The sequence below is a fragment of the Solenopsis invicta genome, chromosome 12, assembly GCF_016802725.1.
Source record: "Solenopsis invicta isolate M01_SB chromosome 12, UNIL_Sinv_3.0, whole genome shotgun sequence".
NCBI lineage: Eukaryota > Metazoa > Arthropoda > Insecta > Hymenoptera > Formicidae > Solenopsis > Solenopsis invicta.
Genome location: NC_052675.1, coordinates 17,455,053 through 17,469,764, shown reverse-complemented (window position 1 = coordinate 17,469,764; position 14,712 = coordinate 17,455,053). Strand labels below are relative to the sequence as shown.

Below are 14,712 nucleotides of genomic sequence, written 5' to 3'. Positions count from 1 at the left end.
GTGGGATGGGAAATTTTTTTAGATTTTTTCTAACCGAAGATTCCGACAGTTTGCGGCAAATTTGTGTTGAATTGAAATATTATTAAAGTGCGTCGCGTACGGCGCACGAATTATTACTATTATTCTTTATTCTTACTGGCGTCGGATTTCGAGCTCTACAGCAAGTTAATTGGTCATTAATCGATTTTGATTTTGGCCAAACGATCCAGACGCCTGCCGATCGATGCTCTTGATGATTTTCCCCTACCGATAGGGGAGAGAACCAATTGCTCGAGCAATAATGTATTTCTTTCGATCTCTATGTGACTCTTGAAGTCTCTTACTCGATTCCGGCCTCACCCGCGGCGAAAATCGACGTCGGATTGTCTACGAAAATAGATCGAAGCGATCGATGCCTAGAAATCCCGACGTCGATGTTTGCCTGTGTCCTCGCTGACGATCTCCCATCGGAGCATCGATGATCCGGCAGGTACCGGACTCGTTCTTGTAGACTTTATCGGGTTTGATGTATTTGCGAGAGTTTTATTCTTCGAGAGTTCTTGGAGTATTTTACCTCTTCGAAATCGATAATTTTATTCTTTCAGAAAATCTTGATTTTTGAATAAAGCTCTCTTACAAATCTAGAGAGTTTAATAACGAATTCGGTCACTTACCTTACATCAGATTAATGCATGTTAAAAGTTATTATGCATGAAGTTAGTAAAGTAAAATGTAAAAGCTGATAAATATTTTTAATTAAATATCGAATGGTGCTGTCATATTTAACAGAATATACGTGTATTATGTCATTGTCAAAGTTGATTATATTGTATTTTGATATTTTATATGTAGCAGCCTTTAACATGCATTAAAACCAATGTAGCGCGAGTGACCGAGTTTACCATAAGTGAGCTTAGCTAGGAATTTATTTATAAATTATATTATTTGTTGTGATAATTGTATGTAATAATGCGTAATGCGTAATAACTTGCTTTTTTATTCGTAGAGAATTTTATTCGTAATAAAACTCTCAAAAAATATATCTGACCTCATGTAAGAATAAACGGAGGATTAAAGCGAAAAGAGGGAAAAGATAATGGAAGCAAGATGAGGTTTTTTTCTAGAAACACCAACACACATGTACACACAACAGACACACACAGTAGTCACGTGTGAAGCGTAAACTTAAATTATTATAAATACTAATACTAATTAATATTATTGAATATATACCTCTTCTGTATATACAATTAAGCAGCAACAATAATAATGATTAATAATTGATCGTGAACGATAGACGAACGGCAGAACGGGGCAAACACAATAATTGCGCATTGTTTCTAGAGCAAAAGGAGAAAAGAGAGAGAGAAGAGCAGTGATGAACGATTATTAAGTTGTGAATATTAATAAGTGATTGTAATTATATACTTATACTCGCGGCGATACGATGATGTAATTGTATGGATCCACACACACACCACACGGTATAAATATTATAAATACAATATAGTGAAACGACGATGACGACGACGATGGTGGAGACAATGGTGATTTTTATTATATTACTATTATTATTATTAATATTATTAATTGATAATTATTACCATTATTATTGCGATCATTGCTATTATGGTTGTATTATATTGTACCGAGGAATATATACTGAGACAAGAATGATGAGAGTCCAATTAGACGTGAGTGAGTGCAACAGTATCGAGTAAACGAAGAATAAATCCAAAGGGGCGTCGTGTCATTTGTACTTAATTATACCACCTAGTTATGGACCAGGCCGCACGGTCGAGTCTCGTCAGAGATTCCACCGTGTTTCTTTCTTTCCACTTCCATTGGCACTCCGTTGAAGTATCGCTCGATAATGAATCCTCAGAACGGCGTTTTCTTCTTTTTTTTTTCTCTCTCACTTCGCACTTCGAAAAAGTTAAGAGAAGATAAATTTCGTCATTCGCGGAAACCGCGGAAACTTTTGCAGACGCAACAGTCTGCAAACGTATAACTAGAAACTCAATACTTAATCTTCTTTTTATGGCAAGTAACAAAATTATCACCAGGATTCTTTTAATTCTGATACGAATGATATCTATATGTAATATAAATCAATATTTGCATTTTGTGAAAATATGAAATATTTTACGATTTTTTTTTTTTTTTTGCTGCTTTTTTATTAATGACTATTGACCCGACTATCTCGGATATCGAATTAATCTGAAGCATCCTTACGTGTCGATAGGTTGGAAATATTTTTAGTAACGAAAGTCATTATTGCATGTCGTTAGTCTGTTGCGTATATGCCAATATGTCAAGTCGTGTCACATCGGCCGATAGCTCTTTTGTTGTCGTTTTGAATTTTTCTAGGGAGATACGTACACAAAGCCCGTCAGAAGCGTCTCTGCGAGAAATGGGCAAACCGAAAAAAATTTGATTAAAAGATTTATTTTAGGAAACTATATAAATACCTTGTTTTATATTTTTATCAATTTATTTAAGTAAATAATACATTAAAAGAGTTGTATCTTTATTTAGAATTAAGATTAAATATGAAAATATTACAAAATGACAAATATTAGTATTTAATAGTAAAATTATTAAAATTTTGTACAAATAAAGTTGATTAGAAAATTATTTTAAAAGGGGCAACTACAATTTTTATTATTAAATTTTGATCATAATTTGTTCCTTATTTAATTATCAGATTATTTAAATAATTGGTTAGATATTTCATTTGATTCTTTCAATATTTTTGTAATAAAATAGTTGAAAAAACAATATGAGTTATTAAAAAGAAAAGATCATTCTATTCTATTTCAATTTATTTTATTTATAGGACTGAGTTTATTTCGATTTATCCATTCTTTCTCCTGGGAAGAAAACACGAATGAGGAGCCGGACGCGCGTTCTTTTTCTTCCTACGTAAGACGAGATGATGCTGCACGAGAACGATCCTCTCGCGCGTGTACTTGTCCCATGAGAGTCTCGACTCAAGATCTTACGTTTTTCGATTCGCACAAGAAGAATCGAAATATCCGTATTATTTCTTGTCGAGCTGAACCAATGCTCAATGCGACGCCGTTGTTAGTCTGAAGTCGATAATAAAGAAAAGCTGATGAATCACGATTCTCTTTACCTGTACCGTCTGTACCTATAGGCCTGTAACGTGTATATTCAGCGGAGTATAAGGGAATAATAAAAAAAAAAGAAAAGCAGAAGCAAACAAAACAAGGATACACACTTTTTATATGCATGATTTATAAGTTTAATTTTTAATATTAAAGGAGATATATATCACATGTTGTATGTGTGAAAGAATTATTGGTTATTTAAATTGATGTTTTAAAATATCAAACCTGGGCTTTTCTCATTTCTCTGTGACTATTTCCCCACCTTTGCGGCGTATTTTACGTTTTGTTTTTTCTCTATCAATATTTTTTTTTTTAATTTATCTACAAACGATCGATACAAGGCTCAAAAATTTCAGATTTCGATTAGACCAGCAATATAAAATTTCACTTATTGAAATTTAACAATATATAAATCTGTAATATAAATAAAAGCACAATATTTTTAGAAATACAGAATTATTGGGCATAAATGTACAACAAATGAAAAAGTATTAAATTTATATTTTCGAATATTTTGAGCAGAAAATTGGAAAGGGTAAATGCATAAAAAATACGAACGTATTAATTAATATTACATTATTGTTTTATATTATTGTCATTACTATTATTACTATTACTATTATTTCATATTATTCACTTTTCATTTTTTCTGAAAAGCTCGACGTTCGACTTTCAAACGTCGGTTGTGTATACGATGCTAATTTCGTACGATCACAGTTGTCAAGTCGCGATGTCCGGATCACATCGTCAACGTTGGAAACGACGCGTGTCTCGCGACTCGTCGGTCCGCGACGTTCGAAATTTCGCGAAATCGCCAACTTTCCGCAAATGGCTGCGTACGAAACGTTGAAGACATGGCTGAGTACGAGACTAGGTGCGATTATGGATCTCACGCGGGAGACGTTCGGTCATTACACGAGAGACGGCGTCCTGCTGGCTCAGATCCTGCACAGCTACGATATAATCAGCAGCAATCAACTAAACACCATCATTTGTACGCGGGATCCTGCCTTGTCGAGGGTGAACCTGAGGACCCTGCAAATCTGGCTCAAGCTCATTAACGTCACGCTGAGCGACAAGTGCATCGAGGAGATCTCTAAAGTAGTTACGCTTATCAGAAGAAGCAGCGCTTGATAGATAAATTTAAAAAATTAAACTGACTAGACAAAAGCATTCAGAACATTTTTTAATCAGTTTCAAGTTTCCTAAAATAAATATTAGTATTTGGAAAGCTATATTATAAAATATCGCTGGTTTAGAAATATTATTTTTATCAATTTTTGTCAATTTCTGTTTTATCAATTTCTATCAAGTAACATATATTTTTATAAAGATATAAACTTTATGTTGTAAGGTGATTTTTATAAGAACGACGCTATAGGGTAAAGGTGCCGCGTCTCTCCAGCTCTTCTACAAGGTTTACTTGAGCCTCGAGGGCAAAGACCGGTTGCATTTTATCGTTCTTCAGAAAGAGCGAAAGAGCATTCAGCCCAGTAGATTCAGCGTCTCCATAGTGAACCATGATTCAGTCCCTTATCTGCCACCCGAACACGCTCTCTCGACATCGTTAATCGAAAGAGCCGATACCGTTCTTTGGCACAGAAATAAATTTTGGGCGATCACGGAAGCCTGCAGACAAGAACGACAGAGATTCGAGGCTCTCATGGAATATCCTGTGGTACAGCCGATCGAGTACTTTGTTCCGGAAGAGTTGCCGGACAAGAAGCAGGAGGAGAGCGAGGAACTGGACAAATTCACTCGCAAGCATCCGGCCCGCAAGACGATGAAGAGATACAAAGTGGTTGAGTGTTGTCCCTCTAAGAGAACTTTGGACGTGTCCTACGTCGAGGATCCTGCAGCTGCTACGGAATATGTCGACTTTCTAAAGAAACGCAGTGGAAAAGCGGCTAAATCTCACGAACTAAAGCTGAAGACGCAAACAACGATGATGGCGGAAGCCTGGGAACGATTGCTGAGAAAACAGGACAAATCCTTCGACGAGGCTCTCGGTAGACAGGTGCTGGATCAGTCACGCTATGAGAAACAAATGTTGAGAAAGCTGTGCGAGGTGCGAGATTTTAGGAATAGAATCGTGGAGAATCGTAGGATAGTTGAAGGAATGTTGCAAATGGCTAGAGAAAGCAAACTGCGACTCAAGGAGGATCATCGTGAAAAAAAACTAAAGGAAGAGCAGCAAAAGGTGGAAATGGAGGCCTGCAGAATGCGCGAGCTTCGTCAAAGAATTTGCGAGGAAAAGGTGAGTAAGTAATTATTTTATTATGCCCTAGGACGAAATCTCTTCTGCCAAGTATGGAAAGACAAATAGCAAGCGACAGAAAATATTTACAAAATATTGACGACGAATGTAAATAAAATAAAATTAGACAAGATATAGAAAAATATTTAAATTTGAGAATGCAAAGAAGCAGGAAATATTGGAAAAAATTATTGATAATATTAAAAATATAAAAAGTGACGTATAAAAATTGAATACTTTGTGCATTAGAAAAAATATTTACATCTACATATATGTTAATTTAAGAAACGAATAAATAAAAGAAATTGTACACACACACACACTCAAAATAAATTTTAATTATTAATATATGTAAAAAACAATGATTTTTTTATAAATGGAAATATAAGTTTAAGATGTTTATATTTTAGATTCGTAGGATGAAGGAAAAACATGAAGCTATCTGTTCAGAGATTATAAACGATTTCGCAGACATTGCAGTGAAAATTTCTGATTATCGTCAAGGAAATGATATTCATATCCCAAATTCCATTTGGAGCGAATGGAGAACGTTGTTTCTGAAAAATCAACCGATATTTGAATTTACAAATTACTTTGACAATGTCGAGGAAGCAAAAATTGTAGAAAAAATAAAAAACAAAGAAGAGATTAAGATAAATGAAGATGACGAGGCAAGATTAGAGAACGGTGCAAGACAGAATAGCGGAGAAGGATTAATAAATGAAGAGGGAATAAATGTTGGAAAAGGATTAAAAACTGAAGAAAAGCAGATATTGGTTCAGCTAGAACTGAAACGTCGGCGATCTCTGGCTGATGCAGATTTCGAAAGTTACCTGGATCTGGCTTCGCCATGGGATCAATTCGTACCGAAGAGAGAGAAGGAAGATGAAGAAGTTTACAGATTAGGCTGCGTCGTGCTTGGTTACATCGTTCATCGTTTGCTGGAGACGTTGTATCCTTATCCGGCCAAAGTAATAAGTTGTCCGGTACCTAAAGTCAAGGTCGCGGCCATTATCTTGGGAGTGACAAATGCAACCTTGCACGAACAGCTGCGAGAGTTGCTGAAGAATGCCGGAATTCGTTTGCTGACGATGGAGGATGCGATCAATCATTGTCTGAAGAGTTACAAGCGGGAAATGATCGACGTGGAGTACATCGATCTGAATATTATCTCGGCAAGGACGAGAGACATCAAGAGATTGGAAGCTAAAAACAAGACGGACGACTCTAGGAAGCGTCACCCGAATAAGATCGAACGGCCAGTGAAGTTTGTAACATTCCAACAGTACGCAACTGGGGAGAAACAAACTCAAACACCTAGACAGATACCCTATGATGATGTGCACCCGATTTTAAGCGACACCGCGTGTGTAGGTAGAGAAAAGTTTAAAAATGAGAGTTAAATTAATTAGTGACATAATTAAAATAATTTTATTAAAATAATTTTATTATCAAATCAATTTTGAATAAGGTTTACGACATTAACGATTTCAATGAATAATACAAATATAATAAGATAAAGAAAGTAGAGTTGTATGGGGACATAAATATGATAGTAATTGGAGTTTTAAAAATTGAATTGTTGAGGATATTTATTTATTATAAACAGAAATAACAGTGACTGCTACTTGTTATCTGCAATGTTTAGGCAAATGGACTTATGAGTTTCTTACGTTGGGTCAACCGATCTCGAACGAGCTAAATACGAAGATATTGATTGAGTACTTAAAAGGAATCGGAGACGTCGAGGGATGGGCATTAATAAATTATCCTAATACGTACGAGCAGATGGCGATGTTGGAAGAGGCGCTAACAGGATGCGAGATACCTCCCGAGCCCGTCAACCTTACTGATGTTAACATCGAGGACATTGATTCTTCCTCATCTAAGATCATGTTAGATGATGATGAGATCGACAGATTTGCGATATGCAGGCACGTTCGATCATTTCATTTTTTCAAATTAACTTACGATTTTATAAATAATATTGATTCCAAAGACACATTTAATATTAATTATTTATATATTCATATTTAAAATAATTGTTAGTAGATTTTAACAACATTGGAGAGTCAATTCGATTTCGCTTGTTGCTTTAAATCTTAAGTTGAAACTGATTTAAATTTTTATTAATTATTACGTCATATGGGTTTTCTAAAAATTACTGTAATTTCAATAGGCAATCGAAGTTATTGCCGAACCCGATTTCCAGAGCAAAAGATTATAGTGCATTCCCTACAACATTTATGACAATCTATGTTAAGGCAATGCTGAAACCAGAAGCAATAGACCAAGAACAGCCTTGCATACCACTACCCGACAATGCTACTTCGATGGACAAATATTATGCTAATCAAAATATCGCATATGGATTCTTTTATAATATTCTCGATCTTTCAACCTTGAAACAATTGGCTAAACTTATTACGGATTTCCACGAAAAGAAATCGTTCTCGGAACTCTTTGAAAAAGTTCTTATTGATCCGCAAGCGCCTATAATTAAACGCTTGATATCTAAATCCAAGTGGAAACAATCAGAACACGAAGAGAAGAATGATATCGAAGCTGAAAGACGCGACTTACAACCTCAAACGCGGTTAGCAAATGATTACGCTAAACCTGGAGAAAGCAACTGGCAATGGCTAGATCTCTTTCAGCATCCAGCTTTACTTGAAATTTTGGCTACACTTTGGCAGAGCATTGAACGGGCCTACATTGAAAATTTGAAAGACATTCTCTCCTTAAAGAGAATGCATATATCAGCCGTTATACCTTACAGAAATCTCATCTTTAAGAATTTGATGAAGTTCGTCAATCGACCTGACAAGCGGCAAATTTTGCTGCAAGATTTTCATCGTGCCTTTAATGAAATCGATGAAGACCTCAGGGAAGATTCGGACATGAAATGCGAGTTGCACTGCCGAGTAAATATATACAAAAGTTTCATTATTAGAAAGATACATTGTGAGAAAAAATTACTAAATTTTAATATGTATATGCTTGCAATGAAATATTTACTAATGTAAATACATATTTTTTTAGTACAAAAATCATTAATGTAATTTAACTACCATTTTTTTCATGAAATCAATATTTGTGTATTGTAAGTAAATATTTCATTGTAAGTATTCAAATATAATAAATTTTTTTCTTAGTGTATATATTAAAGAACATAATTTTTTAATTTTAATAAAGAAATTTTGTTTTTTATATTTCTTCATCATTAATAAGATTATTTAATGCTGTATTTAAGCAGAAAATAATAATGTACTAAAGAAGTGAGGGGAGAAGATGTCTTAGCATTTGCTATTAAAATCTCAAGTTTATATTCAAATCAATTAAAATCCCAGTTGAACTTTGAGATTTTCTTACTCGATAAGATTCACCGAAGTTTACATCATATACATATTCATATTTTCATTGTTAAGAATTCCACAATTTTCGCTCTAGGTCGATGACTTTCGAACGGAATTGTGGGAACTGTGTGACGCGCGAAGGCACGAGGCCGAAGAAGAGCGAAGACGCACGTTGCGCAATCAGTGGACTTTGACGGAAGCGATAGTCCTCGTCAATGTGTATATTGAAATTCTGCAAACCGAAATCGACAGATTCGTCGATACCATGCAGCTCCTTCAGGACTATTACACCTCCATGTCGCAGAAACCACTGGAGGAATTGCAATTCTCCAAAATCGTTCTGGACAATATCGAGTTGGAGGACGTTCTTCAGGAAACCTCGTTGATTAAAGACAAAAAACAAACGGCGTCAAAGGCGATGAAGACTGAATCGATCAAATCTTCCGCTCGAGTCCTAGATTATAATCAGTTCAAGACCGAGATCGAAACTTTGTTGATCGACGTATCAAAGACTTTCGATCCTGATCAAAGTACTGTTTATAATATTATTAAGGATAATGTTCGACGAGTGCGAGAAATCGTGGATTCCATCTCGTCCATGATGCTGGAGACGTTGAAGAAGGAGGAGAAAGCCGCGATTCCAAAAACCGAAGTTAAAGGCAAGAGAAACACTTCGCCTGATACGACGATCGTCAAACTAGCGAGGAGAAATCGTGATCTCATCGAGGAATGGCGGTACGCCGTTTTGTTCGAGATCGATCGTGTATGTCAGAGATTGGATGTGCTGAACGCGGCTGCTCGATCAGACGTGACCTTTCTTCTGGATATCATGAGACAGACCTTCCATCGCATTCACGATTGTATTGTCGACAGGTTGATTTACAAAATTATCGTTTTAAACTTTTAATTCTTTATTTGGCGAGTTAACGAGACTGCAAAACAAATGCACTTTAGTGGAGATGCTTTATATAAAAAATGTAAATTGTTATATTAAAAACAATTATTTGTTTTTAATATAACAATTTTCCATGAACTTGAAAAATTTAATACTTTATTTTGATTGCAAATTGTAGAGTAATTTAATTCATTTTTTTTTAGCATTTTAAATAAAAAGCATCTTGTCACGAATTGAAAAATACTTTACGAAGCTTTCTGTGATTTACAACGGCAACTAGATTAAAAAAATGACTACTTATATCTAATTATTTCTAATTAACATTGTACAACTCTGTAAATCACCTTTTAAAAATCATTACTTAGAAACTAATGTACAGTATGATATATATATTTTAAGATACAAACGTGAAATCGAAAGCATCAGTGAAATGGCGAACGTCTTTTGCTTCGCCATCGAGGAACAGAGACCAGTTCAGCAGGAACTAATATTAGACGGCGATCAATTCGTCGTAAGAGCAAACGTCTTAATGTTTCCCGAAGATCATGAACGATTCGTCCCGATGAAGGAAGCGTCTTCACCTCTGCGATTCCGCATGGTTCAGCTCGGTCGGTTGATCGACATTTTCCAACGAATCGCTCCGCGTGGAATTGTGAGCGAACGCGTCCTGATTTACGTCCTCCAGGACCTGGTATCCTGCGGCGAGGAGGATTGCCGTCCGTCCTTCGTGCCGTGCGCCTGGCGACAATTGCGACCGCCGGATATCGAAACGCTGATAGAACGACTGTTCGGCACCGCCGAGCACATTGAGTGGCGAGAATTCGTCCTGTACGCGATGGATCTTCCTGTGCCGTCGCATCAGGATATTTTGAAAGCGCGTGCAGCCTTCAGGATGCAGGATCCTGACTCGAGGGAGATGGTCACGTGCGAGCAATTCCATTCGACACCTTTGTGGTTTCTCAAAGTCTCCACCGTTCGCAAGAACTCCTCGGCTGAAAAACTTGACCACGACAATTCAGATACGGTAGAAAACATAATGTTGCGTGAGGAAGCAGAATTAGGCGAGCGTGTTTCGAGTTTGGGAAGCAATTTTATAGAAAGCGAGGATGATTCTGGGTATGTGCAAAACACGTTGAAAAAAAAATAAAAATTTCGTAAAATGGAAAATTAAAGCGGATTGAATCCGTTTGAAAACAATTCATTAAAATGTTTTTATTTCAATTTTTCTTTCTGATTTTCCATTTGTTTATCCATTTATCAATCATTTTTGATTATCGTTCATTCGATTAAGCGTTTTCGATTAAAATTTTCCAAACAGTTTTTTTTTAAATAAATTTTCATTGTTTTTTTTCGCAAATTGTTCTGACAGCGCAATACTGATGCTGGCAAAGGAACTTCTCTGCCGAATGTATCTGGTAAATCAAGACACGGTGCATTATAGCGCCATGTTACTGGCCTTCTGCAAAGATGATAATCCCAGTGAAGGCTTGGGAAAAGCGTTTAGTCTTGCCATGGGCGCTAGAGTTTGTACTGATGAAACAGAAGGTGAGAAATACGTCAAAGAGCTTGTCGAACAGAAGCGCTGGTCTGAGAAGCTGAAAGTGAGCTGGGATTATCCTCGAGGGGAAGCCAACGAGGTAACTTGTAACTACGTTAAAACTGATTCACACAATCACTGTTAGTTACAACTTATGGCGTTTACGAAGTAAACGAAGGATAACGTGAGATAAAATAATAAATAGACATATAAATAAAATAAATTATGAACAAGAGGAGAAAAAAAGAGAATAATGACTTCACATTAGTATTTTTATATTAAAGTTAAATAAAATAGATACTTTTTGCTAAAAATGATGGGACATACTTAAAAATATTTGAAACTTATTTTGAACGAAAACAGAGTAGATACTTATTGTTAGTATAATTTAAATATCTTTAAATAAATTTTATAAAAGAGTATTTATAGATGTGTAATAAAGAAAATGTTTTATAAAAATATAAATTCTTTTTTAGAAAATCAAAAAAAGGAAGTGATGATAATTATTCTTAAATACAAATAACGACATATTTGGTTCCAGGTCGTTCGGAAAATTATGAATTATATAATAAATAAAACGGCAGAGATGGAGAAGTCTCGCAATCGTGACTTAGATCCGAAACGTCAGATGAGGATTCAGCAGCTGAATGGACCGGGCGAGATTGACCCGGTTGAGCTCTTGTCACCGGAAGCGAAACATTTACTTATAGAAAATCTATCGACGGACAGTAACGAATTCAAGCAGTCTCTCGTGTCAACCGAAGATGCAACCCTCGAAGATGACGAGATGCCCCAGCAAGACGAAAGAGTGATCTTTTGGCTGCCACGGAACGTTTGCTTGGTAAATCTCTTTGATTACCTTCACGAGTAATTGCGAGTGAAGGTTTTTCTTTAAATAGAAAAGTAGATTTTTCATTGCAAAAATAAAACTTATTTTAAAGATTGAAGTACACTGAAAAAAAGAATTTAGTAATAATAATCAAGCTTTGGTGAAATAGTTTCAATTAAAAGTTTGATTAATCTAATCATACATTTAATAATATTTAGTAATTGCATTAATAATGACCATAGTCATAATAATCAGTTACTAAATGGTTATTAAACAGTTATTAATAATTATTAAATATTTAGATATTATATTAACTGAACATTTAATTGAAATTATTTCACCAAAACTTAGTATCATCTAGACTTAATTAATATTACCAAATTCTTTTTTTAATGTAGAATTTAAGTTAGGAAGGTGAAAATGAGTTAGAAACACAAAGTTTTAGTTGGAAAACGAATCTACCCGACAATGTCTTGATGTGATTATTACTCTTTTCTGATTTTTATCGAATTTGCTAGACGAGATCACTTAAACATGGCCGTTCGTCATTTTCTTTTCAGACGGTTTTGTCCACGTGTTTGCCATGGCTTGCGTCGCAAACAGAACTTTTCCAAACCACTCTCAGCCTTCGCGACGGAATAGCGCGCGTGTACGACGAGTTGAGGGATGAGAAGCTGAATGACGAGAAAGACCTCGTTTTAGCTCACCGTCTGGTGAGCCATGCTTTCATCTGCGAATTACTGCATACTTCCCATAAATTCACCTCGAAAAACATGGCAGATTTGCTCCGTAGAATTTTGAAGGACAAAGATAAAAGAACGACGTAAATAATGATAATGAAAATTTGCGTTAAATTTTTAGTGAAAATTTTTCTCAGAATTTTTATACAAATTGGGACACCGAGAAAATCTACATTCTTTTCCTAGAATTTTCCATATGTGAATTTTAAAATTTCCAAGATTTTTTTACATTTTATCCTATAAAAATATTTTAAATCCTTTGAGAATTTATAATATTTCATCAGAAATTACAGCTTGTCACCTAGGAAGATGTATGAATATTCTAAAATATTCTAGATATCGTACAACATATATTCCTGCAACATCATGATATCGTACATTATTTACATGATATTACGATATTCATTTGATAATATGTGCTGTTAGGATTAATCGTGCATTGAAATTATTGTATCGTCATTCCTGGCTAAAGCATTCTTCTGCTGTGCCGAAACCGAATATCATATTCGCCCGAAGTTCATAATTGAAGTAAAATTGTCTCTTCTATCGATAAAACATAAAATTGTTAAAGGAATTCATTTCCCGCGCGCTGGAGATATCCTTCACTTAGCAGTACGAAATTAGGCGCATTAGCGTGACGTCACACGGCTGGTCAGTTGGCGTCGAGCGTCCCCCCGGAGCGGTCGGGTTGCTGATGCTCCGCGCCCCCGCGGCTTCATCGAATGCTCTCGTACGGATAATACGGATAATCGTGTGCGAATGAGCGTCAAAAGTGTCCGAATTCCAGGGCGAGCCGTTATTTCGAGCCATTAATCCTCCCGATGCCGTCGGCCGTCGGCTGTCGGCAAGCGGACTCGTGCCCCCCGAGTGTACCACATTCGCGTCGATACGATGGAAATTTGCTTGAAACGGATTCCGTCGCCGGCTTCCGATACATATTTCACCTCTCTCGCATATATATTTCGCGTTGATCGCTCGCGAGTGTCGTCGGCTTTGATAAAAGTGCCAGCGGATTACCGCAACGGACTCGTCGAGACAGTGTGAAATTAGGTACACAAGCGTGACGTCACACGGCTGCTCAGTAGGCGTCGAGTGTTCCCCTGGAGCGGTCGAGTCGCTGATGCTCCGCGCCCCCGCGACTTTGTTGAATGCCCTTGGCCGGATATCGTATCTGGGTGAGTGTCAGAAGTGTCCGAATTCCACGGCGAACTATCGTTTCGACGCATTAATCCGTCCGATGCCGTCCGCCGCCGGCAAACGGACTCGTGTCCCCCGAGTGTCCACCTTCGCATCGGCACGATGGAAATTTCCTTGAAAATGGATTCTGTTGCCGGCTTCCGATACGTATTTCACCTCTCTCGCATATATATTTCGCGTTGATCGCTCGCGAGTGTCGTCGGCTTCGATAAAAGTGCCGGCGGATTGCCGCAACGGACTCGTCGCGACAGTGTGAAATTAGGTACACAAGCGTGACGTCACACGGCCGGTCAGTAGGCGTCGAGCGTTCCCCTGGAGCGGTCGAGTCGCTGACGCTCTGCGCCCCCGCGACTTTGTCGAATGCTCTTGTACGGATTTCGTGTGCGGGTGAGTGGCAGAAGTGTCCGAATTTCACGGCGAGCCGTTGTTTCGACGCATTAATCCGTCCGATGCCGTCCGCCGTCGGCAAACGGACTCGTGTCCCCCGAGTGTCCACCTTCGCATCGACACGATGGAAATTTCCTTGAAAATGAATTCTGTTGCCGGCTTCCGATACGTATTTCACCTCTCTCGCATATATGTTTCGGGTTGATCGCTCGCGAGTGTCATTTCAATAAAAGTGCCAGCGGATTACCGCAACGGACTCGTCGAGACAGTGTGAAATTAGGTACACAAGCGTGACGTCACACGGCTGCTCAGTAGGCGTCGAGTGTTCCCCTGGAGCGGTCGAGTCGCTGATGCTCCGCGCCCCCGCGACTTTGTTGAATGCCCATCGAATGTTCTCGTAC

The 14,712-nt window shown here is 37.2% G+C and overlaps 1 protein-coding gene across 1 annotated transcript; it reads left to right on the top strand.

The window, feature by feature from the left end:
* The first annotated feature begins 1,953 nt into the window (after window positions 1-1,953).
* On the top strand, window positions 1,954-14,689 carry LOC105196033 (sperm flagellar protein 2). Its single transcript, XM_039455428.1, has 10 exons — window positions 1,954-4,214; window positions 4,495-5,370; window positions 5,781-6,744; window positions 7,019-7,389; window positions 7,506-8,294; window positions 8,821-9,599; window positions 10,021-10,737; window positions 10,991-11,258; window positions 11,700-11,999; window positions 12,548-14,689. The coding sequence occupies exons 1-10, from the start codon at window positions 3,942-3,944 to the stop codon at window positions 12,812-12,814; spliced, it is 5,604 nt and encodes a 1,867-aa protein (XP_039311362.1). The 5' UTR covers window positions 1,954-3,941; the 3' UTR covers window positions 12,815-14,689.
* Window positions 14,690-14,712: the final 23 nt, after the last annotated feature.

Bases quoted from the DNA above. Each gene is read 5' to 3' on its own strand.
- LOC105196033 (XM_039455428.1), top strand. From the start codon at position 3,942: ATGGCTGCGTACGAAACGTTGAAGACATGGCTGAGTACGAGACTAGGT. The intron at 10,738-10,990 runs GTATGTGCAAAA...TTGTTCTGACAG, and splicing joins GAAAGCGAGGATGATTCTGG to CGCAATACTGATGCTGGCAA. The intron at 11,259-11,699 runs GTAACTTGTAAC...ATTTGGTTCCAG, and splicing joins CTCGAGGGGAAGCCAACGAG to GTCGTTCGGAAAATTATGAA.